Source organism: Dendronephthya gigantea, unplaced genomic scaffold (genome assembly GCF_004324835.1).
Source record: "Dendronephthya gigantea isolate DGI-Jeju-01 unplaced genomic scaffold, DenGig_1.0 000198F, whole genome shotgun sequence".
In the NCBI taxonomy this organism is placed as follows: Eukaryota; Metazoa; Cnidaria; class Anthozoa; order Malacalcyonacea; family Nephtheidae; genus Dendronephthya; species Dendronephthya gigantea.
The window spans coordinates 2133-28499 of record NW_021163208.1 but is presented as its reverse complement, the minus strand read 5'-3'; the positions used below and the strand labels follow the sequence as shown (position 1 = coordinate 28499).

Sequence of the window (26367 nt, the reverse complement as noted above, 5' to 3'; positions counted from 1 at the left end):
GATCTAATTATTTTGCGCTTTTTTTACTTTTGACTCATGCGAACGAGTGGATTAGTTACAGATCGATCAAAAGAAGGAAATCGCAGGAAAAATTGCAATTGTTAACTAACTGGATATGCAGACAGTTTTTCAAATTTTAGGAAATAATTCAGGTCAAAATGTTGACAAAGCTTCTGTTTCAAGCCTCCAACTTCCCTGGGGAGAATTCTCTAGGGTCCGAAGCCTAAAACCGGTAATATTTCACCAGTTTCATTATTAACAAAAATATTAAAAATTATTAGAGACAAGGAATAAGGGAAAAAAGGAAAAGTGATCTTCCAACAGGCCGTATGCATGCACTATATAATTAAATATAAATTAATAATTAAAGGCTGGGCGTGGATTTCCAAGATTAGTATATTCGCTTAAATTTGGTTTTGAAGCTTGAGATGTTACTGGATTATTTCAGCTCGTTTACATATATTAGAAACAAAGAGCGGCCCTAGAGCAGAGCCAACACAGCGCGGTTCCTGTTACCATAAATATTTTGAGTAGGAAATCATGAAGCGTTCAAAGTTTTTTTAAGTCTAAGAATACGACACCGTTTAGTTTACCGACATCGATATTTCATGATACCATCAACTGGTGTTGTCTATAGCAATGCAGTAACCGTAAAATAGCATGCGTGGTCTAAATCTGTGCTGAGAATTAGTTAACAAATTTGAAGACATCGAGATAATCATAGATCTGGTTGTGTATCGGCTTCTCCATAATTCATGCTACAATTGAGATGACAAATATTGGCCTATAATTAGAGGTACAATTTTTGGCCCCAGCTTTATGTTACTCTTCCATTTACATGGAAATATGACAATGCAAATTGATTGATTAAAAATTAATGAGAGTGAAAGAGCAATAACGGAGGCAGCAATTTTTAAGAATTTGGCTGAAATGTTATCAATATCTGATGCCTTCAAGGCACTTAAATTTTGAAGCAATCTTAGAGTTTACAATTCCGAGATCTCTTTAAAGAAAGATAGCGGGCTATTTGAGTGGTCAAACGGCGCAACATAACGTTCTGGAGATGTATTTGTGTATAGGGTTTATCGTTCGATCATTGTCCACCCAAGTCCGTAAAATACTGATTGAATGTATTCGGTTGTCAGTGGTATTTATTGTCACACCTGCATGCCTCATATTTTAACTCATGTATCTTGCTTTCCTTACGGGATTTATTCAGCAATTCATTTTCAGCAAGATTCCCAGAGTTACTTTGTAATTCATCTTGATAATGCTGACGAACAGTATCCTTAATTGATGTTATATTTCCCGATAATCACCGAGGCTTCGGCAAATAATTGTTAAATATTCGTCATTTGTCATTACGTCATTGTTTTTATGCTCTCTACCGTGTGACTTACTTCACTAATGTTTTGGCATTTGCCGAGAGAAACATTCACTTAAAAACAAATTTATTAATTTATATCAATTAAAGCCAACAAATTACTACTAAAACGCAGTGGCATAGCCAGCCCGACAATTTAGGGACCGTTTAGCCCGGTTATCCGAGATTCAACGAAGCGTGAGAGGACTTTGAGGTATTGAAATAAGTCTTTATGACACCAAACAAACACATGCTATTGTTGTGGTGATTATACGACTGCCAGAACCTCAAAGTCATCTCACGCTTCGGTGAATCTCGGGTATAACCAGGCTCATGTAAACAGCCTCTTAGTTATGCTATGCTAATAATTATTTTGGTGTTCATTGACTGTGAAAACAATGAATTTCTATAATAACATAAAATTTGCATAGCATGACTAAATCATCAGATTGGCTACGCTACTGCTAAAACGGAAGAAATAGCAGCATTATTAGAACATAAATATTGTTCCCTTTCAGAGTTAAAATGCATTCTAATCGCGGGCGCATTAATAACACTGTACTATGCTTTGTTTGCATTTTTTTAAATCAGGATTAACACATTTTTTTATCCTGGCATGTAGACGTAGTCATGATAATTGTGACATAATCATACTAAATTACCCTATTATTTGATCTAAATGTCCTCTACTGTTGAAACAAACAGTGGCGTAGCCAGCCTGACAATTTAGTCATGCTATGCTAATATTTTGGTGTTCATCGACTGTGAAAACAATGAATTTCTAATTAATAATGGTAATAAAAGAAAATATGCATAGCATGACTAAATCGTCAGGCTGGCTACGCCACTGGAAACAAATGGATCAGTGCTTCTATCCCTAACTCGGGCAACGTAGATTTGGTGCATCTTAAACTCACTAATTTCTGGGCAAAATACCTGTTCATGACGTAAGCAGCGACAGCACATGCTGCCGAATTAACTCCCTCACGAATAGCCTTTCCACCGAAAGCACCTCCGCATCGTCTGCATGTCACGTGAACACTAAAGGAGTAAGCGCATGTCAGCAAATTAATTGTATTAAATACTCAATATGCTATGGGAAATTAGGACAGAACTTAAAAATGTCTCTGCAATGATGACAGTTTTCGACTGTTCAAACGATTGAATCTAATTCATTTTAGATCGATGTTTTGTAATCTGTTGACTTGCGATGTACTTGGGCAGCAAATCGACTGCCAACTTTATCAATAACGGGCTAAATTCCATACGTCAAAAGTGAATTGGATCCGATAAAATAGGAGGGACTATAAAGTCTGTTCGCTTTTTTTGGGTAGGTATACTAAGCCAGATTTCCACCAGACTGAATTTTTCAATCGAACAAAATTCTTAGCTTGAATTTCGTTTCAATTGTGACCACTACGGTCCGCTACGGGAAACTTTCGATCGAAAAATTCAGTCAAGTGGAAAACCGCCCCAACACTTATAACTGACATGCATAATATAACTCTAGACAGTCTTGATAAAACTTTGAAAGTTCTGACCAGCGTGGTTTGGATTTTCTTGGTTAGACCGGGGTTCGTAAGAAATAGTTTTTGATCATTTATTTTTTGATTATTAGGAAAAACAGAATTGCAGTCGATAGAGCAATTTGCAATAGCGTAAACAGCCTGAAGTTTTATATTAGTCCTGCTATATATCAGTGTGGTGTTCATTGACTGTGACACAACGAATTATTTATTATACTCAATGCTTGAGATTTAATTTGCATAGTAAGACAGAATCGTCAGGCTTCGAGTCTAATGACTAATGGCTAACTTGGCGCTGCGTGCCGCGTCGGCTATCCGCGCATATATACGACGAGAGTGAGCGGAATAACTGTTTATTTACTAATTATATACACAAGCGCTGGATAAAAGCAACTTTAAAATTAATTCGTAATTTGAACAATAGCGAATAAAAAATTGAATAATTAAATTCCGTATCGTATCTTTTTAATACAGAAAAACAGAAAGAAAAGCGTATATTTAGTAAACCTTTAGATTTTGACCTACGTTGAATACTTGTTTGTCTTTGTCCAGGGGCGTAACTAGAACGATAATCGGGGGTGGGGGGTGGGGGTGAATATTCATACATTCAGTTCTGCCCGACGGATTTCTATTGTAAGCTATTGCAATTACAAAAGAAATCCGTTGGGCAGAACTGGATATATGAATAGCCTCCCCCCCCCAATTATCGTTCTAGTTACGCCACTGTCTTTGTCGCCCTTTCGATGCATTTGTAGTACTTTTATCAAGGAAGACATCAATTTCAACGTCGCAGTTTGGTCCAAATCCTGCCGTCATTTGTTTACGTTTCTCTACTAGACAGATATGAGCTAATATGTCTATAGTAGAGAACCAATCAGATTGCACGTTAGCTAATATCCATGCGCTTGTGTATAGAATAATTATTGAAGTTACCTTTTCTGGGGCATATTTAAAACTTGGGCGACAGCTTTTTGAGTATTATCTGTGAATTGCGCTGCAGAATACACTTCCATCTCTTCCTCGCCGGGGATGCACAAACATATCTGAAAATAGAAATAAATTACTCATATTACACATCCATGGTTGGTTTAATTAATTATAAGTCCATAATACAACGGTGGGAAAATACTTACGTGTGTTTCCATATGGAGATGATGCTGAGTCCCAAGTCTGATCTCGCCACTTATGACATGCGCAGAAGCTGCCATGAAGGCTAAAAGATAAGTAAATAGCATAAATTTGAACAGATGACAGGGAATCGACAGTTTGGATTTTTTCTGCTATTCCCTTACCATCAGGGTCGCCGTAAATGTTGCGGACAATTTTTTCCGAAATGAAAGACTGGGCCCTAACTGCATCGTCTATAGTGATTATTGGTGGTTTGCAATCCGTGTATGTAATTTTAACCTTCTCTGCTGCCTCGTCTGCCAAGCTTTGACTTACTAGAACAAAGAATGACCTTATTTGAGAGATAGAATACCTGCATTTGTACATGGCACGGGTCGCAAAGCTTTTCCCATCTTGTGTGAAGTTTCTGAAAAATGATATCCCGAATGTACGTGGTATTTCTGTAATGTGTGGGTTTCATTGGAAAAAATTAACACATGCAGGTATTGTCTAAGCTGTCTGAAAATGACATTTGAAATGTGTTGGTCAATTACCCTTTCTCACTATGACTATTCATTTATTTTTGGGGGTACTTTCAATGTTCTCAAATGGGTTTAAAAGCTTATAACAACATGATAGGCAACTTTTTTTACAACCAGCAGAGCATTTGAAGAACGGTTGTTTTGAAGAATCAACAGACCATTTACAGAATGGAATTCTAGTTTTCGAAAAAAGTGTCCCCAAAATGGCGGTATTTCGTCATCGTGAGAAAGGTTAATTGAGCTCAATAAGGTGGCATTCAACAATGCGTCTTTCCCTAGATTTGATTGTCCTTTTCCTGAAGTTATCTGGAACGAAATCATCTAATGTAGTTAAATAAATATTCTACGCACAATGAAATACTTTATTTATTATTAATATGTAGACAATTCAAATTACCTGCAATAATAACCCCGACACCCTGTCCTGCATAGCCAACATCCTCGTCACAAAATATCGTTTCTTTCGTGTCAAAATTAAAAGCCCCAACGAAATTGTTCTCGCCCGGTATGTCTTTTGCCGTGATAAATTTCAGCACACCAGGCATGTTCTGTAAATATGGTAATGATCAATTTTTTCTTAAACTAGTCAGTCAAACTGTCAATTTTGTACCTTAATGTGTATAAGACTCTAAATTTTAACTAGGAGCTACATATGAGAATAACATAAAAAAATTAATTACTTTGGACTACGTGTAAAAATTATTATTATATGGCTTTTCAAAATCTTCTATTCTGATTGGTTATGACGAGCGGTCCATAAAAGCCTATACCCGGGACAGTGAACCTGCTAGTAGTATCCCGGATGTCTCATGCAGTTGAGTCATATAATAAACAGATTATTGATCTCGCTTGTTCGGTCTGTACTGTGAATTATCAGATCGAGGTTAGTCTTTCATGAACCTCGCACCTTCGTCGCTCGGTCCTTACTAAAAAGCCTCGGACTGATATTTTACAGCACAGACCTCACACTTGGTCAATAATCAGTTAATATGCTATCATACCGTAGCTTCAGACGGGTCAATGCTTGCAATTTTACAGTTACCCTAGAAAAAGAACGTGGATAACAATTTAAATCTCGCACTCTATATAAATTTATAACATACCTATATTATTACCCGCAATTAAATTACAATTTTTATTTAATAACCACTGCTTCTGCAATAAAATTCAAATGTAAGAAATAACTCAAATTGGTTCAATTCATTCCACAGTTCTACACGTACTAGGAAATTACGAATAATTTACCTGTTTACCTTATATATATATATAGGATCAATGTCATGTGGATTACCCAGAATTTAAAATCGGTTGCAACTATTTCATAAAGTCTATAGCTACCTTTGCTGTGGTTACGAAGGCGCCATAAACCTCTCCTAGACGTTTTGGTATATCATCGGTGAACTGTGCCTCTCCCGAAGCCTGAAATAGTAATAACCTAATGTTACCTTTCTAAAGGTCTGTTCACATGATCCAATTTTGTAGGATCCAATTCACTTCTGATGGATGTTTTATAGTCTGTTGACTAGCAAAGTATATGGGGGCAGCAAATCGACTAAAGCTCGCTTTGCACTAGGCGAATTCATTCGCGCGACGGGAAGCGACATCTGAAATCCAGTGATGTAATTGGTTTGCGAAACAATTCGCCGCGAAAAAGTAGAATCGCTTCCTACTTTTTATCTGTTCGTGCAAACAAATTCGCCTAGTGGAGAACGGGCTTAAAACCAATGCAGTGCTGCTTTCTATTTTTTAACTGTGTAAATGAAGCAATCTGATTGGCTGAGAAGTGTTTCACAGCGGGCCGGAATTTTGCATCCGACCCGCTGTGAAAAATGTAAACAAAACGACAAAACCAAAGCAACGTACGGCTAAAATGTGTGAAAACCTTTCTGGAAAAGGCCTAGAGATTGTTAAAAATAAAAAAACATGCCCAAAACTTTTTTTTGTATTTTTAATCGATTTGCCGTGATTTAGTTGCTATGGTAACAATATTTGCCATTTCATTGGCAGTTTTCCGACTAGGATATTCTTATAAGGAGTTGTTGACGTATTAAAATTCTAAAATGGCTTGCAGAATTTATAGTTTTTATAGCTTATTCATTAAATATCTTGTATTTTTTGTGTTTGATAAAGTCAGTAAGATCCAGGTTAAAAATAATCACGTTATTCACCGGCAGCTTCGGTCCGGATACAGAGTTTTTTGCATTCGGACCTCTTGCCAATAAATAGCATATATATCAGCAACAAACTACATTCCATATAATTCATGTCTGAAGTGAATTGGATCCGACAAAGTTGGATCGTGTGAACGGGCCTTAAGCTTCATTGGAGGCAAATCAAGACATTCACAAAATTTGGTGAAATTATCAATCAATAAGAGATTATCCTCATTGGACGTCTAAGGGGGCAAATATACACAACGACATAAGTATTGATTTACACATTATGAATTATGAAGTTTCCTTTTTACCTGTAATTTCGCCGACATCTTCGGAATTGGTTGAGTCACTGGGTAGTCATTTGCAGTTGTATCATAACTTTGTTGTCCGGAAGAGATTGGCCGTACGAAAGGCACTGCGGCTGACCTAAATCTTTCATTCGCTTTGTCACCAAGCAGTGCGAGGTACAACTATACATTAAAGAAGAGAATGATAAGTAAATGACATATAAGTTTCCTTAAACTAGCATTCATAAGGAAATCGATTTTTCATTTGCGTAGTTAAAATGCCTCCCATAACTGAAATAGTCCTAAGAATTACAAGTACGGTGTCCTAGCTGATAGTGTCCCCCGCAGAAAGTGTCCCCCCGGACACTATCCGCTAGCGGATTATGTCCCTCCGGACACTATCCGCGACGCGGATAATGCCCCCCTTCGCGAATAGTGTCCCCCCGATAAAAACAACTAAAGAAGATTTAGTTCTTTGGTCGATCACGATTACGTGATTGAAAAAGTTCTAAATTTGTATTTCAAATTTTAGTGTTATTAGTGTTTCGAATTTAAACATGTTATTACACATACAATATCATAACTTTAATATACGACATAAACATGACTAATGACTTGCAAGGCATTCCTCAAAAACAAAAGCGCTCATTAGCTGCACAATGGCTGGATTAATCAACATTACACAAAAGCATTTCACGAATGTCCAGGCACAATGGCTGTATGACTCACAAAGAAAAGCCGCAAAACAACTGTATAAAGAGTTGCCAGTTGCCAAACAGTTGTCCACTTATTTTCAAAAGTGATCTGCTGGAGTTTAGTATGGAGAACGAGTCAACATTGTATCAGCGAATATACAATTATCTGCGAAATGAGAAATATCCGGATGACTTTCAAGTACTGTATCATAGTTAAATGTATAGATAAATTATGGCTATTCTTGTTCCTTTATGTAGTTTAGTATGTTGTTGTGTAGTTAAAATGTATTACTAAGCAAATTTTTTATATAAAATATATTTTCTAGCAAATATTAACTTTTGTTTTGGACTTTCACGTGGGGGACACTATCCGCGGTAAAGTAATTAAAGGGGACACTATCCGCTAGCGGATAGTGTCCGGGGGGACACTATCCGCGGGGGGACACTATCCGCTGTAACAACGGCAGTGCGATTACCTTTTTCGGTATCAGTATAATTTTATAATTATGGTATCGTATTATCATTTTGCAAAATTCTCCTACATAAATTATTTTCATGGCTTTAATTACACTTCTCAGGGGCTGTTTACATGAACCCGGTTATCCGAGATTCAACGAAGCGTGAGAGGACTTTGAGGTATTGAAATAATTCTTTAAGACCCCGTTTACACTAGAACGAAAGTTTCCGGATTTGTAAAATTATCCGGATTTATTGTTACACACATGTATCGGATTCGTCAGGTTTTACATTACACTTTAGTTGTCTCGGTATGCGAATTTGTCCGTTTACACTCACATTACTTGTTCTTGAAGAATTGTTTGGTCGTTACATTGAATTTCTTCGGATTCGTCGTGCAAAGCGTTTACACAAGAAAATTTTCCGGATTCAAATGTTTCTGGATACAAAGTTTCCACAAACTTTTACGGATTCAAAGTTTCCGGATACGGTTTAAAACCGAGTACATTTTCTATCGGATTCGTTGCTGCGTGTGTAAACAGCAACATGAATCCGGTACTAAAACATTCCGCTTTCGTGATGAATCCGGAAACTTTCGTTCTAGTGTAAACGGGGTCTAAGACATCAAACAAGCACATGCTATTGTTGTGGTCATTATACGACTGCCATGATAATTTTATCTGCTCATTTCAATACCTCAAAATCATCTCACGCTTCGTTGAATTTCGAGTAACGGCCTCATTCATATAAACAGCCCCTCAGTCTATACCTTGTAAAACAGACTGACAGCTAAACTCTTGCGGTACTCCATACTCGCCTTCAGTAAAGACGATTCCGGTACAATTTCCTTATTCAATAAATTTAAACAACCTAAAAAAGTATTTGGTTTTAAATCAAAAGGAGACCATGATAGATTTTCTCAAGCTTTCTGGGGCCTTTTTAAATGGAGCAGGAACGGAAACGTGCTTTTTATTCACTTTTTAGCGTATAATAGCCTATAAAAATTCAGAAATTGGTCAACACCTGTATCGATTGATGTCTTGCAATCGTTTCCATTATAGTGCGTGCAAAAACCAACTATATTTTCGCCTGATAAATGTGCTATGTATTAAGGTGGAAAAATCAATGTGTAAAAGTGCAGCAAAACTAGAGTCGAAAAGGCGAGCGTACATATTAATAATTGGCACAATTTTGTCATCCGTTACCTTTCAATGTTTCAAAGTCCCAGAGATTCTTTTCGGAAAGATACTGTTCTGTTGCGCTTGCCCGCATCTATACAGAGTCGATTAAAGGCGCTGTTGCACTCATGCAATTTTCCTTGCAACTTGAAATGCAATTGTAATTTTGAGGGGTGTTAATTTATAAATATAGTGTTTCAAAATGCTAGGAAAACGTTAGCAGATCGCAAGAAATGTTCGCATTTGAAAAATGTAGATGCCTCTGGAGTAGAATTGCATTGCGTGTCGCAAGGAAAGTTGTACAGTGGAACACCGCCTTGAAGGATAAAGAGTAGGTGTTGGACGCGAATATTTAAGAGACTTCTACTCACCGGCGAATTCTTTATTCCGCCAAAAACAAAACTCGGCACTCCGCGCACGGTTTGACTGGAATCAATTAAGACTCTGAGCCCAGCGTTTACATACGCATGTGCATTCTAAAAAATTAACAAACTACCGTTAAAACCCAGTTGTCTCTAAGAAAACTGGACTGGAACGATGACTTGGCCACCATCTTGGTAGAATACATATATGCATTTCCCATTGTATCACTGTAAAATGTGGAAAAATGGGGCATGTACCTGATGTCTTGGCATTATCTTAAAAGACTTTACAACTTCACCTGCGCGAGAAAACGGGACCATGATACTGATAATCACCTTGGAAAAGAAAAGCATTTGAACGGTGCGTACACTAAGGGAAGGTCTTTGAAGTTGAAAATTTACTGGAGAACATGACCAGGAAGGTTTTATACAAAAGGTGAAACAACTAGTTCATGTGAACGTATAGAAATATTTGTCTGCTAGCTTGCTTGTTTAATGTAGCTATGCATTTGTTTCTCGTCAACGCTTGACCGTGGAAGAAGGCCGAATAAATTACCCCGTCCAAACAAGAAGTCACATCATGCCCTTTTCAGTACCTTGTTTTGCATACCAAGCGATAAAAATTCCTCCATTGTGTAGATGTTAGCGGAGCCATCGACAGAACCTACAAATAAAAAAATGTGACGCATTTGTAATGCATACGTGTGTGCGTTTGACCAGGGCCGTCGCTAAGCGGTTTAAGTACGGGGGGGGGGTATCGAATTTGCCGACAAAATGGGCGTGATCAACGGGTGCGGTTTCTCTAAAGTGACTACATTATTAAAAATAATTAAATTTTTGAAATTTGACATCTTTACTTTACATGTATATCGATGATTCAATAATAAATGTGGAGTTTAAACTGGTTAAAAATAATAAAATGTTGGGTTTCAATTATGTCGAAAAAACTAAAAAATAACGAAAGGTCCTTCGACAGTTAAAAATCGTTCATTTGCCGACAACTAGTGTTCAGGGGGGTGTCACACTCCCACATCCCTACTAGCTACGGCCTTGTCCGCCTGCGCATTTCCAAAAAAAAATACCCCAAGTACAACTCGAATTCTTTGAAAAATGTTGCTTTACAAAATTTAAAACCCTCTTCCTCGGCGTATGGAAATGAGTATATATCATGATCCTGACAGTGGTGTAGATAATTGATACAGAGGTGGAAATAGTCAATGTATACACACATTTTTGTGCGCATGCTCAAGATTAGGTGCCTAAGATTAAAATATTAGGATTTCTGCAATTTATCTAAATTCTAATCTGCGTAAAAAATTAATGCTAGATAAATGACGATATTGTATAAGCATTCGATTATCGTTTACCAAAAAATCTACGCCTTTGCCGATTGTGCTAGTGAATAAATAATTAGTTTAATCGTCGAGATTTTTTTTAATAATTAGTGCGAAATTAGCAGCAGTATTGATCATGTATGAGCCTAAAAGTTGCTTCCTGTTACCCGGCAAAAAAGTAAAAGGTTCCGAATATGTTCTGGCAACACTCAAATCACTGATGATCTTTTATATTTTTTAATAAAGTAATAAACTGTACAAAAAATTACATTTATGTCTCCCAATATTCTCAGCTCACTAGAATTATCAATATGAAATATGCTGTCAACACGTGTTTATATATCAGGCAATTCGCCTGATCTTTAGGAGGTTACCCGCGAACAGGTGACAACCACTGATCTATGTAGTTCCTATCAAAAGTAGTTCCAGGTAGCTGGAAACCAGAACAGTTATTCAAAGCTCGGGTAACCGGGCTCACGTGAACTGCCGCTAAGGCTGGATCCTCCCTTGCAGAGAAACAGTTCGCTAGCGAAGTATTTGCATGTTTTCCGTTATATTTTGACAGAATAATAGCCTTGATTGTTCTCATTTTAAAAAAAAGTAATTATGTAAATATTTCGCTAGCGAGCCATTTCTCTGCAAGTAGAAATCCAGCCCGGTTAGCTAAACCAAATCCTTCATTGTTACTCACCTATATTCAAAGTGGCACCAACTGCCGACGTAATTGTAAATATGTCCGAAGGAAATTCTCGATGTTTATGAAGCAACATGAGATTACCAGCCCAACAACCGACCTACGGATACGACGCAAAGACATCAGTTTAAGTTCAGTCAGTCCCTCAACCGGATCGATTGTGATTAAACGTCCAGGTATGACAGGGCGATCCATTGCAAATCAAATTAATGTAGTTTACTGCAGTAATTTTATATCTTAGGCTAATCATTTAGATTGACAAAGTTATATGACGGAACAATGATTTTGGATTGAATATAAGCGGAAATGCTACAGAAGAAATATTTTGCGATAAATGGAGACACCAAGATTCTGTTCGAATTGGTTGAAATTGGCCCGATTTATACTAGATCGGTCTGACAGATCATTCGTCTGGGATAAACAAAAAACAAGCTATCTAGACAAACTATGTAGACCAATTAATGCATGTGTTAAACGAAACAGAATCGCGCGTTCAGAAAGTGCACGAGGATTAGGGAACTATTTATGGGGTAAAAAGAGTGCACAGGGGCCGTTATATAATGAAACTTTCGTACAGACGGGTGATGCGTCAAAGCTACCATTCAATTCGTCAAATAGGCGAACTATGCGGATAAATCGTGTTGACGGATGATTCGTCTGTTTGCCCGTGATTACACATAGACGAACTAGAAGACGAACATACTCTCACTGGTCCAAGTGCGTCCAGACGAATTATTCGTCCCTTGTATATATCGGGCCATTAAAATACTGCCGAGAATTCAGCAACTTTGGTTGTACACATCGTTTAAGTTTACACGATTTGCAAGGTCGCTATTACCGTATTCTATTCATTTTAGTTGGTTCTATGGAATAAACATTAATATTGTTGCAATGTACTCACATTTCTTACTGCAACATTGGCGATCTACAAACCAGAAAATGAATTCGATAAACGCATGCTTTAGATTTACCGTAAGCATTAGATTTACAATTTATTAGTAAAACGCCTGCTTTATAATTCATTGGTAAAAAATACAAGGCAAGGAACAAGGGGAGAGTTCGTTGTAAGCTAATCACCATATTTGTTTTCAATTTTCAGGCAAAGCCAATTAGAATGCCTAATTTTTTATACTTCATGTAAAATAGTAAATAATGCACCTTTTACCGGAAGTAGTCAAAATTCATGCATTCTGATTTGGTCAATGAAAATGTAAACAAACTTGCTGATTGGTCTAAAACGAAGTTTCCGCTAGGCAATTCGAAAATTCTGAAATTTAAAGTTTGATGAAGAAATACCAAAATGCAATATAATCTAATCGAACCTTTTTTATATGAGATGCAAGAACATCAAATGACTTTGATTTCTCGGAATTCTGTAACAATTCTCGGATAAGAGTGTTGAGCGACAGGGAAGCACCAAGTTCCAGGGTAGAATCAGTCACCTGTACCAATTTAAAGACATGTAATTAAACGGTAAGCAGTATGCATCATAGTATCATTCCGTGTCATCCCTAGACCAATTGCGAAACTTAATAACCGCGCCTTTGCCAACATGGAGACGAGGTCTATTATGCAAAAAACAATATCTATATTATTTGCAGTACAACGAAGTTCCCAAGTGTATTTCCGTTTACGATAGTGAACGGAATCCTTCCCTTTTCAAGTATTCCTGGTTAACTCTTATTAAACATCTATTGCATGGTAGAAGATAGAAAGAATAGTGTTCTGTAGTGACACAAATTATTGAGAACGTCTGATGCCTTCGAATTCGACTTATAAAAATTAGTTTTCTGCATAATAAGCCTCGTTTGAGTCGTTTGGGCGAAGGCGCGGTTACTAAGTTTCGCAATTGGTCTATCATCCAAAAAGAACGCCATTAGGCATTACGATAAATGCATGTACCTTAACAATATTTAATTCAGGAATATCCGTCACACTTATGTAAACATTGAAATCACCGTCATTTTTGTACACCCCTGAAAAGTAGGATTCTTATTTATACTGAAAAGATAAAAATGAACACGGTTCAGATCTTTCTATATAAGGATCTAGCAAAGAGTAGTCAAATCTCTTATTGTTCCCGTATTATCTAAAGAGGAACCGGAACTAAGTTAGCGTATACTCGATAGCGATAAGTCAGTCATGAACTGCTCTCATGAACTGTTTCTTCTCTATAAGATCCGCGTGGTTTTCTCCACGTTATAATTATGCTTTTATTACGAGACAAACTTTAATCACTGTCTGGTATATAGATAACCTCTTAATAAACATAAGGACGAAAACATAAATTTTGCCGATATAGCTTGTTTTACTTGGTTTTTAGTTCTTAGAAAAGTCCTACGTATACTGGTATCTGCGTTGTGACTCATTGGGTCAAACTAAGAGGTAATAACTATAGTAATTCTGAGCAGTAGTAACAAGCAAGAATTTCGTTTTAAACTAATCGGCTCATTTGTTTACATTTTTCAAGTCAATCATAATGCCTAATTTTTTTTATAGTTCGTTATACTTTTATACCTTTTTATACTTTATCTTTTTACCTTAAGTAGTCAATACTTATGTATTCTGATTGGGTAAATGAAAATGTAAACAAATGTTTTGATTGGTCTAAAAGGAAATTCCTCCTAGTCAGAAGGTGAACAGCAATAAAAAAATAAATAATAAGATTTTCCAGAATGTTTGTATCTAAATCATCCTTCACCTTTTCCAGTGTTTCCACCCACCAGCCTCACAGAGTCCGAAATATGTTCTTTCAGAATGTTATAAACGTCACTGAGGGACGAAGGCTTATACCACAGCGGGCTTGACAACTCCCTCATATTGAAACAACAGCCATGACAAGCTTTCGTCTCTTCGCAGCAATTTCCTTTGCTAGAGCGTTGACTTAAGTCCTGTAATTATGTATACTCCAGTGAGGCAGTGGCGGAATCAGCATAAATCAAAATAAATTATAACAGCATGTAATTGCAGTACATTGTTGTTTCGAAGCACCTTTAAAGTGATTCTATAGTGGTGAATGTAGGTCATAAAACAATGTTTACCTCTATGTCAATGGGGCTTTCTCCTTTTGCGAACGACTTCATAGCATCCAGAATGGAACGGAAACCTACATATAAAGTTCTAAGATTAAAATCCCTTGTACGTTAAGTTTAAAATATATCTTCTCAGCTGAAGTGTTATAGTGCCTTACCAGTACAACGGCAAAGATTTCCATCAAAACCATCCTCAATTTCTTGTTTGCTTGGTTGAGAATTTTCCGAAAGTAAGCTAAAGAACATAAAACGAAATGTTCTGCACTAAATGGAATAATAAGGAACTTCATATAATTATAAGAACAGTACATAAAACTGTTTTCCTGGGCTTCGATTACACATAGCTACCGGGTGTCTCAAAAAAGTACTCAGGTTTGACTCAAATTAGCTTCTTATCGAATGAAGCTATGGAAATGTTCGAAACAACTTTCATTACTAGAAGAAAGACTAACTTAGATTTGATATGTTATTGCTATAAGTTAGGATGATTTCCAAATCATCAAATGTTTCTTAAATGCGAGCTATGCTTCTCTCATTATTTGCTGCCATGCTGCAATTTTGCATAATTTAGACAAATTTATAAATACGCTACTAACTTTGAACGCCAATATCTCGCATACATTTTTAGATAGAATCGAATGTAATTGCAATATACCAAAATCTAAGCTAACGTTTCTTTTATGTAATAAAATTTATTTCAGTGTAATGGCTTCACTGGTTAAAAAGTTATTATCAATCAAACCGGAGTACTTTTTTTTGGGACACCCGGTATATCTATTGGGACTACCATTGCATGCTAGTTGAAGGAACAAGCCCGACTATTTAAATTTTACCTGTACATATTCATGACGAATCCTGGAGTACAGTAACCACACTGGCTGCCATTGTATTCAGCAATACGTTCCTGGATTGCGTGGAAGCCATTTCGACTGCTAAACAAATGTTACCACAAATTGAACTAAGTTTAGTGTTCGTTATTAGGTCACCTCCATTAAGCGAGAACTTTTCATTTCTTGCATTAGTTCTAATAAAATCTCTCTTCCTCAAAGATTCTATTTCCTTTCTCAAAGGAACATCTCTTATAAAGATGCATTAGCTCAGAAATGAATCTAAATTACATTTAATTATGCCGGAAAGCTCTGTAATTTCTCAATACAATCATCATGACAATATCATATGTAGGGCTACCTGCCTATCCCTTCAGTTGTTGTAATCTTAAATCCATCTGCGGCAAAAAGTGGAAATAAACACTACACAAAGAAAACAATGCAGAATAAGTGACGTTTTAACGGTGTTTTATAACTTTCCCGAAGTACACACATGTAACAGCATTAAAGGCCCTGGTTAAACGACGCATTTTGGTTGCGTATGAGAATGCAATTCAAACAGTAGATAATGATAAGATAGTTAATAGGTTTATAATTACATTATTTATTACATTATTCATTATCCATTGTTTGAATTGCATTCGACGTTGACCAAAATGCGACGTTTTCCCAAGACCTAACTTACACTATTGACAGCGATTGTCTTTTGTTTGTTGGTGACAAGATCTTGTTTCGTTAAGGCCACAATACATGACCCACAACCGCCTTCCTGACATGTCACCTTGGTTCCTGAAGATGTTTTTAGGTATAAGAAATTAAGAATTAACGTTGAATATTGCTAGCCTGCGTGGAGGTTCGATTAGGGTAAACGAATGAACTGCTCGAGGTCTATTAAGCAAGCAGCATAATGATTGCTCAACAGTAACCGGCTACCAGGACAAACGAGAATATATACAAGAAACTCACAATTCACTACCACAATGATTGGCATGATTAATTAGAACGATGCCTTAAAAGAGCATAAAATCGCTATGCAGGCGAAAAATACAACACATTCCATCCAATACCGCTTGTATACCACCCCCCGCCTTCCCAAGCAATGTTGATGCAAAAAATTTCAGTAAGCCATTTCTTTTGCTGTTGCTGCTTTTCTCATGTGTAATTGTCACTTTGACAAAAATAATTTTATATATATAGCATTTACATATAGCATTTTAAAAAACCCGAACAAGTGATTTTCGCGTAATAATCCGAGGTCGCCGGAATTTCCGAAAATCAGCGGCGTAATTATTATTATTATTATATTTAACCAGGATACCATGATTTTACTAATTAAACTAATCAACTATTAATAAGAATAAATAATTAAGAATTAATTGAGAATAAAGAAGTAATAAGAAATAATAATTAATTGCAAAATACTTTGCAATTACTACTATCTCTACCAATAATCAATAATAATTTCATTGATTGGAAGCCAAATGTCGCTTTTCGCAAGCAAAAAAATGGACGCTTACCTTTCAAGCAAGGTTGAGATCTCAGCCATTCATTTAAAGACGTATTTGGGCTTGTATTTGAAATGCTGTATTTCACTCCATTCACCTGGACATTAATCACCTGAATTGGTGCCACTGACATATTGGCCTGTCAAGAATACATTTAAAGTATTTTATTATGTGTGCATAGAAATTGATGCACATTTTTTCAAGATGAAGTGGAAATATATGAGTGAGATTCAAAATTAATTCTCAAATTTCAAAACATTTTTACTTTCGTAACATCGACCGGCACCGCTGCGGGCGAGAGGCTAAGCAGGAGTATGATAATGCAACAGCCTAAATGGCCAGGGGCCTCTTAGGGTTTTTATATTATTATATTTTGATATGGGTAATTAGAACCATATTGTAGTTCTTATATGTTAATTTGTAACAATTGTCTGAATTAAATGAACTAGTAAATAAGGTTTAAGATTTTTGTGGGCAAAACGGGAAAGTTAATTGTAAATAAAGGGGCGTAAACTGATTAGTAGGTAAAAAAAAATAAAAAGAGGGAGCAGTTAGTAATTTGTTGAACAACCGCCATGCAACCATGTGGTGCGTATGATTTAAAAAAATTAAAAGATTTTATTTGTGCCTCATAAAAATCTTCAGAAAATTGTGTAGTTACGTGTGTAGTGATAGACTGTGTATTGTTGTTTATGTTCGAAATCAAAGGTATGCAAGGAGGTAGGTAGAAAAGGATAGAAGAGAAGACAGTCAAGCGTGCGAATTAGTATCCCTGTACGCGGCGCGGCGTGTCGTCTTTTTGCAGGCTCGTCAGCGGGGAGCAGGGTTGGCTTTGTGTAAAAGAACCAAGAGCATAAGAAGAGAGTAAAGAATGTTTTATGTTTATGTGAAAATCCAAAAGAATCAAACTTGCGTAGAAGTGTATTCATAAAAGGTAAAATTGTAAGATAAGGGAGTGTGTCTTACCGAAAGTGTTGTTGAACTTTGATAATCCAACACGATGAGCCATCTTAAAAATGTTTTGTTTAGTTGAAAAAACGAGCGGAAATTTATCCAAAAAGGATTTGATGCGCTGAGGAGCAAAGCTTGTAACCGTTCAAGGAGCTTGATCGAAAAGGGGCAGGGGATTGCACGTGTGCGCATAAAATGCGTTAGTATGTTACGTCACTGGGGTCAGGTGTCAAAGTGTATGTTGGAGATATTTGGGGTTTATGTGTGGGTTATAATGGTTGTGGTTTAGAAGTGTTTTGGTTGTTGGTCGTACTTCATGTTGCACGGTTGATTGTTATGTTAAAAGTTTTATCACCATGGGCGTGGTTTACGAAGATTGTTGATGAGTTTTGTGTTTTTGCAATTATATTTATATCGCTATCTGCGAATAGCAAGACACCCGGTCCCTGGGTAGTAAAACATTTCGTGGATCGATGTTTAGTACTACAGCAGACGTGACTGTTTCGATCGTGGTTAAGATGATCAATTCGAGGTAGTCAAGGTTTTTATAGGTTGGTGTGTATATTTGAAGTTTTAGTAAACAAATTTGTGTACATGCATATATAATTGTAAATATAAGGTTATATAAAGTATATGTATTAATTGTTAATGGAGCTTGAATAATCAGTCATCACCGGTAAATCGAAGTAGACGTGGTCGTTATTATTCGTTTACATTATTGTTAATAAAAGGATAAAATTTTTTGGACAAACGAGCTGATACATTTCAATGTAGATAGCTTAATTTTCAATGGGAGTACATATTAAATGCTTAAGATATACAATCATTCTGACTAATTCACATTGCATTATGATTGCAATATGCACTGAAATTTGGAAACCAAGACCTAGAAACAAAGAACAACAGTTTCCTTCAATAAATTCAGCTTTCATATAAAGCATGTAATAAAAATAGTTGACAAAACGAAGATTAAAAGACCCTTGTTTTTAAAATTGCATTTTTTATGCTTAAAAATTCAGTTTTTCTCATTAAAAAGTACAAAAACACTTGCTGGAGTTTCGCGCATGCGCATTACAATCAGGAGACAAGAAATTGCAGAAGTGAACGGTCTGTATGATTCAGCGAAATGAAAATAACTGGAAGTTGACCGGAATTTGAAACTAAGTCACCCCCAGTCTTTACACGGAAGAACAAACACGGCCAAAACAAAAGTATTTTGTTGCGATTTCGTAAATCTGATAAAAACTCCGAAAAAAAATCTTTTAGGGAGATAAATAACTGATTTTGTTAGTACTTCCTGCCGGCTGAGACATTCTTGATGTTAGTAGAATGCATTTTATTTTTATTTTTGGAAATGCGGAGTAAGACGGTTCTTTGCTAGGAAAAAGCGCAGAGCCTAGCGTGACAATGCAGAAATATTTGTTTTACTCTATAATTAATACAACTTTTTGCCATTTAGTCATTGGAATTAAATAAATATAAACTTATAATTTTAAACAGTGTATTTTGCGATGAAATTTTAGCTTTTGGGATATCCGTCTCGTACAAATATTGTCGCAAAATTGCACATCGCTATAAACTTGCTCCGTTTAAGAGAATTTGTTTCAAATCCGATCGGCAACTCGAGTCGTAATTCGTAAAACAGTTCACCTGGTTGAATTTAAGACTAATTTTAAGATTGAAACAAACAAAAAACCAAATTTTTTCCAAATTTGCTCTGCATCTGCAATGATTTCGCGAGTCACCCGCGAATGAAGCCAAAAATTTGCGAGACTTTACCTCTGGCAGTGGCGTAGCCAGCCTGACGATTTTGTCCCGCTATGTAAATTTCGAGTTATTATAATTATTCATGCCTTTAGAAATCTATTGTTTTCACAGTCAGTTGTGGGTAGCCGCTACGCATGTGCTATGCATGCACAACCACTATGTAGTTGAAAGTGTCTGTGGGTATGGGCTATCTTTAAAAGGGAGATCGGAGAATCGGGAAACAGGGGAATCGCGGAATGAGGGAATCGGGTAATGGAGGAACTAGGGAGCGGGAGGATTGGGGAGTAGGGGAATGGAGGAACTGGGAGGTGGGAGGGATGGGGAACAAAGGAATGGATAAACCGCGGAGTGGGAGGACTGGGTAACGGGGGAATGGATAGCAGGGGGATGGAGGAATTGTTGAGCAGGGGAGAGGGGGCAGGAGAAATAGGAAGCGGGAGAGCATAGGCAACCGCGGGGGAACATTGCAACAGGGGAATAGAGCAACAAGAGAATGGGGAGTGAGAGGAAAGGGGAATTCCTTTGTGCCCCCAGTTCTTCTGCCACCCAGCTCCCCCATTCAACTGTTCTACTCCCCAGTTCCTCCAAGTAACACACAAAAGTAACAAAACTGTAAATACAATTATACATGTGTATAATGTAATATATAAAACATATTAGAAAGCAAAATGAAAATTATATACACAGAACAATTTCTTGAGCAATGCTATTCCCATACAACACATGTTCTGCTGCATTTTTCACTATATTTTGAATAGATATCACTATTCATTGAAAATTTGCATACCAACTAAATGAACACACTAGCTTATTGTTTCCTTTTTTCTTAAAAAGCCGTGCGACAATACCAATATGCGATTTATAGTTTTAATTTTTAGAGTAATATCTAAAGTTTCACAGAACACTTGGCATGGCAAAATATTAACAATAATATTGAAAAATTTTCATCTTTTAAATGTAGAACAAGTAGATATAAAAACAGTTTCTTTCCTAGCATGATTAGCACATTGGACAAGTAATTTTTAACAAATATTTTTAATTGTAATAAAAATTTTAAGCTATCTCGTAAAAAAGTTAGATATTTATATATATTTTAACTTATATTTTAACTAATCGTAAAACGCATTGTAATTCATTTTTTATGCGTTGATGTGTTATTAAATCTCGTCTTTCATAGTGTTGAACCTAATTAAAGGAAAAACTCATACCACATCATAGGTCTGTATTTAACAGTTGCTGAACTGCTGCGAACTCGAGTTGTATATGAGCTGATAACCGACAAGGCGCGTAGCGCCGAGTTGGCTATCGGCCATATACGACGAGAGTGAGCAGTATAACTGTTTTATTATATACACAAAGTTTGTCGCCCTTTCGGTGCATTTTGGCGTGCTATTATCAACTAGGCTTGGATTTCTATTTCACTCAACTCCCTAAATCTTTCGGCGATTTTGTTTACTTTCTCTACTAGACAGATATGAGCTAATATCTGTCTAGTAGCCAACCAATGAAATTGCAGCATACCTCATATCTGGCGCTTGTGTATATAATAAACAGTATTATAGCTCTCTTGACAAAATCGTCAGGCTGGCTACGCCACTGATTCTTCCTGTGTGGCCAAGTGTTTTGTGAAACTTTAGATATTACTTTATTTTGTGAAACTTTAGATACTAAACTTTACTGCGCCACGGAGTAATTCCTTTTCTCCCCACTCCCCATCTCTGGTTCTCCCATTCAATTGTTTCTCCCTTTCCCTGTTTCTAAGTTCCGCAGGTAGCCTGGTGCCTCAGTTCTCCCGCTCCCCATTTCTCCTGCTCCCCATCTCCCCTGCTACCCATGCAGTTCCTCCATCCCCCCGTTACCTAGTTCTCACACTCCACAGTTCCTACATTGCTCCCACTCCCCAGTTCCTCCATTCCCCTGCTCCCCAGTTCTAATGCTTCCAAGTTCCTCTATTACCCGATTTCCCGATTCCTCCATACCCTGATTCACCTGTTCCCTGACTTCCCGATTTCCCCATTCCCCGTTTTAAAGATATAAAAGTCAAGGTAAAGTCAACGTTGCATTATTTGTGTCAATATTTGTCATTTCAATCGCTAATTTGTCGACTGTGGTCAAGCAATTGATCACATACGGATTATACGAGCGTACAAATCTTAATACTGCGTGTGTGGCTTGTTTGCAAGTTTCATTCACAATATCTTATCACTGTAGTAATCAGTCCAAACAATCAGTCAACATTGACTGCCATCATTCATCATTGATATATGTATTGCTGAGCAGTAGTTAGCAGGAAGGTATGTCCTAGGACCTGGATTTTCCTGCATATCATTTCAAAGTCTCAGTAATAATGGCACATAAACATTGTAATATAATTTGAACATACCATAAGCACAATTCACTGTTCTTTTGACTCTTAATCAATTGGTTCTTGAGATATAGCAAGCAAAAACCTTGCCATTGTGCACGTATTGAAATTAGACCTTGCCATTGTGCAGGTATTGAAATTGAACCTTGCCATTGTGCAGGTATTGAAATTGAACCTTGCCATTGTGTAGATATGAATAAAACGACAGCCATTCTGCTGATATATTCAAACAAAATATTAAGTTAAGGCTACAAATATGGGCGTCATTAGTAAAGTTCATCGTTCCAGGATTGGTTCAAATCACAATTTTCTTGACCGTCGAAACAGTCTCTGCCGTCTGAAAAGCAAGCTTTGGAATCAAATACTGTTAACGTTTTATATTAATGTATTTTGCTTGCCATATCTCAAGAACCAATTGATTAAGAGTCAAAAGAACAGTGAATTGTCCTTACAGTATGTTAAAATTATATACTATCCCAATATTTATGTGCCATTATTACTGAGACTTTCAAATGATGTGAAGGAAAATCCAGGTCCTAGGACATACTTTTCAGCAATACACGTTTATATTAATGATGAATGATGGCATTCAATGTTGACTGATTGTCAGACATGATTACCACAGACAAGCCACGCGGTCTTATTGGATCTACGAACTGCACCAGTTCGTAGATCCAATAAGACCGCGTGGCTTGTCTGTGGTAATCATGTCTGACAATCAGTCAACATTGAATGCCATCATTCATCATTAATATAAACGTGTATTGCTGAAAAGTATGTCCTAGGACCTGGATTTTCCTTCACATCATTTGAAAGTCTCAGCTCATAATAGCACCTATTATCTCCATGCTGATAAGCTATCTGTAATTAACATTGCAAACCAGCTGTACCTTCCTACTGGATCTATAAAATCACACTATCATCTTCAGCTATAATGGTGATAACGTATTGTCAATAAACTTTGGCAAACAAGCCGTGTATATATCTTACTGGAACAATAACCATTCTAACATTAATTTTATTAACTATATAACATTCATTGATCGACAAAATAACCATGCAATGTTGTATGTAACAAAGGCATGCTAATAATCAAAGGACATCAAAACAACATAATTTGAAAACATCTGAAATCGTCTTTCTCTCCTTCTAAACTAAGCTTTATGTTATCACGGGATGTGTGCCACCATCCTGGAACCTTACTCTCTTTTTTGTTCTCTCCAACGTTTTATATTAATGTATTTTGCTTGCCATATCTCAAGAACCAATTGATTAAGAGTCAAAAGAACAGTGAATTGTCCTTACAGTATGTTAAAATTATATACTATCCCAATATTTATGTGCCAATACGCATTTCCTATCTCTTGTAAATATGCTTTTATATATGTTTTGATGTGTCGTAAAATGTATTTAATACAATAAAATATTATAATATAATATAATAATAGATTGTGTAATAAAATCGACTTCGTTATAACTATATTCCATTAGCTAACTATCGGGCATTTTTGCCATTTTGTTTGGCATTAGAAGTAAGATTATAAGCATCAGCTGATATTTACTCGCCACTATAGCAGCCTGTCGTTTGACATTGAATACAACATAGCTTTATCGCAGTTAATGTTTTACAGGCTCCCGCATGTTTATTTTGCGTACCTATTTTTGTAGTTTTTATTGTCTGTAATAATGTGTCTGTATCGTAGTGCCTGACTGTAGATGACTGCATTCTTGCATGTGGTGGGGTGAAATGAGCTCTTGTGTAGTAGTAGGGTTTTGTCAGTTGGTTTAATGTACAGGTTTTTGGTTTTCGTAGATAGTTGTGTCAAGGAAGTTGACTGATTCCTCAGAGAAAGAAAAGTCAAATTTGATGGTAGGATGGAAATTGTTTCTGTATTTAAGGAATTTTTCCAGTTTGTCAGTGTCAGTGTTCAAATTGCAAAGATGTCATCTAAAAATCTTATCCATTCAATAGGTGTACGATTTTCAGGAGCTTGTTGGAGGATCTTCTGTTCAAGTATTGCTATGAATATGCTTGCATATAGGTAGGTGCCATAGGTGAACCCATAGCAGTGCCCTGAATTTGTAGGTATTCGTTGTTAAAAGCAAATGCATTCTTATTAAATACAAGAGATAGGATGTCATAAACTAGTTTCTCCATTTCAGGGTTTCGGTCTCAGTCAAAATTTTAGGGGTCAGGTCATGTGTTAGTTTTTGGTAGTGTTTCTCATTATAAAGTTGTCTATATGCCTCAGTAAGTTTATCCTGCATTGGCCATATCAAAATGGCTCCTCCTTTGTCTGCTGGTTTGATTATTATATCATCATCGTTTTTCAGATCATGGATGGTTTTGAGGCCAAGGCGGGGAGGTTATATTTTGGAGTTCGTTTTTGTGTTCCGAATTCAACAAAAACCAGCCCGTTTCCGTTGAAGTATTATTTATGATAGATGTTTACACGAGACTTACGAAGCGAATATAACTCAGACCGGTCTGAAGTCATGACCGGCGTGAATGTAAACACATAATATATACTTTTTGGACCAGGTCTGAAATGCAAAACAACGCATAGTCATAAAATTAGAGTACATGCACTTGATGAATCATTACTCGTTTTTTGACCGGCATGCAGCTTATCGCCCATTTAGCCTTAGACTCGCATTCTAAAATATGCCAGGCTTCTAAAGTTCAATTCCAAACAGTGGTAATTACTAAATTTAAACCGTTCCATGCAATGCTATGGTTTGTTTGACACTCTTGTTAGCTACGCCAAGGCTAATTTTAAATGGCCTTTTCAATAATGGATCCAGGCTAAGTAGATAACTTTCACCGTAGCACGAGAACGAACGAATAGCTTCATTAATATCATTAATATCATTAACGCGACGAAAGAATTGTGAAATCCTCATTCCCTAGAGGTTGGCTTTTGTTATGTGATCAAATCAAAATAAGCACAGCTGTTAAAGCATGGACATCAGTATACAGTATATAGCCAATTTATAAATACGTGTTTTTTTCGAAAACAAGTAAAGAATCCGGAGTCATTAAACTAGCCTATTGTTAGAAGTCCTAAAACCCTGTAGCACTGGGCTAAGCGCTAGAATGCGTGAATAATGACAGCAAAGATTAAAAGTATTGAATTTTGGTGAACATATAACATGTGTAATTTAGCTTTTTCTTACAAGCAACAATTTTGCCCTTTTACAATGTTTGTATCTAAGAAAGACAACCCTTTTTTTATGAACACCACTTTGTCTTTGCTTAATAACACAAATATAGGGAATATGGATACAGCGATAAATACTTCTATAAGGCCAGTTGTAAATAAGCTTCTGTATAGTTAGTAGGGTTAACCATAGATACGTGGTAACGTCAAAAATAGCGTGTACGTGGTTTGACAACAAGAAGAACTATGAAGATAGTAATTTAATATGCCAAAGGCATTTAAAGTTAAATAATGCATATTACTCAGATTCATTCGGTACACATGCAATGGCCCATTCTATTGTCTCATGTTGTCGGTATTCTCGTTCGTATTTGTCTTATCTCGTTCATATGTGCATAACGAGCATAAAATTCTATGCACAAGTAATAAAGGAATACCAAATGATTTTCCGTGCAGGATTGCGTGATCCATGCACGCGGGATGTTGCGAGACTTTCGGAAAGCGTGAAAATACACGAGCCGTAGGCGAGTGTATTTTCACGCTTTCCGAAAGTCGAGCAACATCCCAAGTGCATGGATCACGCAATCCTGCACGGAAAATCATTTGGTAATTGTTTTAAAAAATAACTGTAGTGAAACAACGGTTAACTTTATTAAAATTAAATTTCGCGTGCAGGATTGTCTAAAACGCGTGCAGGATTGTCTGATCCTGCACGGCTATTGACCAATCACATTGCGTGTTTCACTATAGTTATTATATAATTAAAATTCCTGCCTATTTGTTCGTTCTCGTCCTACGGTGAAAGTTATCTAGTAAAATAAATTACTATAGAGCTCTAACTTGCCGTCATATTGGTAGATTTTTATGTAAAGATATCCTCTAGAAATGAATAAGCAATAATGTTGCTATTAAGGTATTTTGCATTTGAAATTAGGCTGTGTAATATATTCTTACTTGAATCCGCCCTGAAACCCCCACTTGGCATTTTGATGTTCTTTTAAACGTGTGGCGAACAGAGTTAGAATTTCGTCAACTTACTGAAATTTTTCCACATATGAC

The 26367-nt window shown here is 36.6% G+C and overlaps 1 protein-coding gene across 1 annotated transcript in view; it reads right to left on the bottom strand.

The window, feature by feature from the left end:
- LOC114539283 (xanthine dehydrogenase-like) overlaps positions 1-22241 on the bottom strand; it is a 35232-nt gene extending 12991 nt beyond the window's left edge. Inside the window, exons 1-25 of the mRNA XM_028559908.1 lie at positions 22166-22241; positions 17077-17203; positions 16245-16348; positions 15921-15982; positions 15566-15664; positions 14891-14967; positions 14742-14806; positions 14402-14591; positions 13603-13676; positions 13023-13142; positions 12602-12625; positions 11698-11800; positions 10269-10336; positions 9931-10008; positions 9682-9786; positions 9338-9404; positions 8902-9002; positions 7006-7164; positions 5877-5957; positions 5540-5581; positions 4936-5086; positions 4182-4331; positions 4023-4102; positions 3823-3932; positions 2300-2404 (exon numbers count right to left, since the gene is read on the bottom strand). Coding sequence (XP_028415709.1) covers positions 2300-2404; positions 3823-3932; positions 4023-4102; positions 4182-4331; positions 4936-5086; positions 5540-5581; positions 5877-5957; positions 7006-7164; positions 8902-9002; positions 9338-9404; positions 9682-9786; positions 9931-10008; positions 10269-10336; positions 11698-11800; positions 12602-12625; positions 13023-13142; positions 13603-13676; positions 14402-14591; positions 14742-14806; positions 14891-14967; positions 15566-15664; positions 15921-15982; positions 16245-16348; positions 17077-17203; positions 22166-22168 — 2345 coding nt within the window. The 5' untranslated portion in view covers positions 22169-22241. The remainder of the gene's footprint in view (positions 1-2299; positions 2405-3822; positions 3933-4022; positions 4103-4181; positions 4332-4935; positions 5087-5539; positions 5582-5876; positions 5958-7005; positions 7165-8901; positions 9003-9337; positions 9405-9681; positions 9787-9930; positions 10009-10268; positions 10337-11697; positions 11801-12601; positions 12626-13022; positions 13143-13602; positions 13677-14401; positions 14592-14741; positions 14807-14890; positions 14968-15565; positions 15665-15920; positions 15983-16244; positions 16349-17076; positions 17204-22165) is intronic.
- Between the last annotated feature and the right edge of the window lie 4126 nt (positions 22242-26367).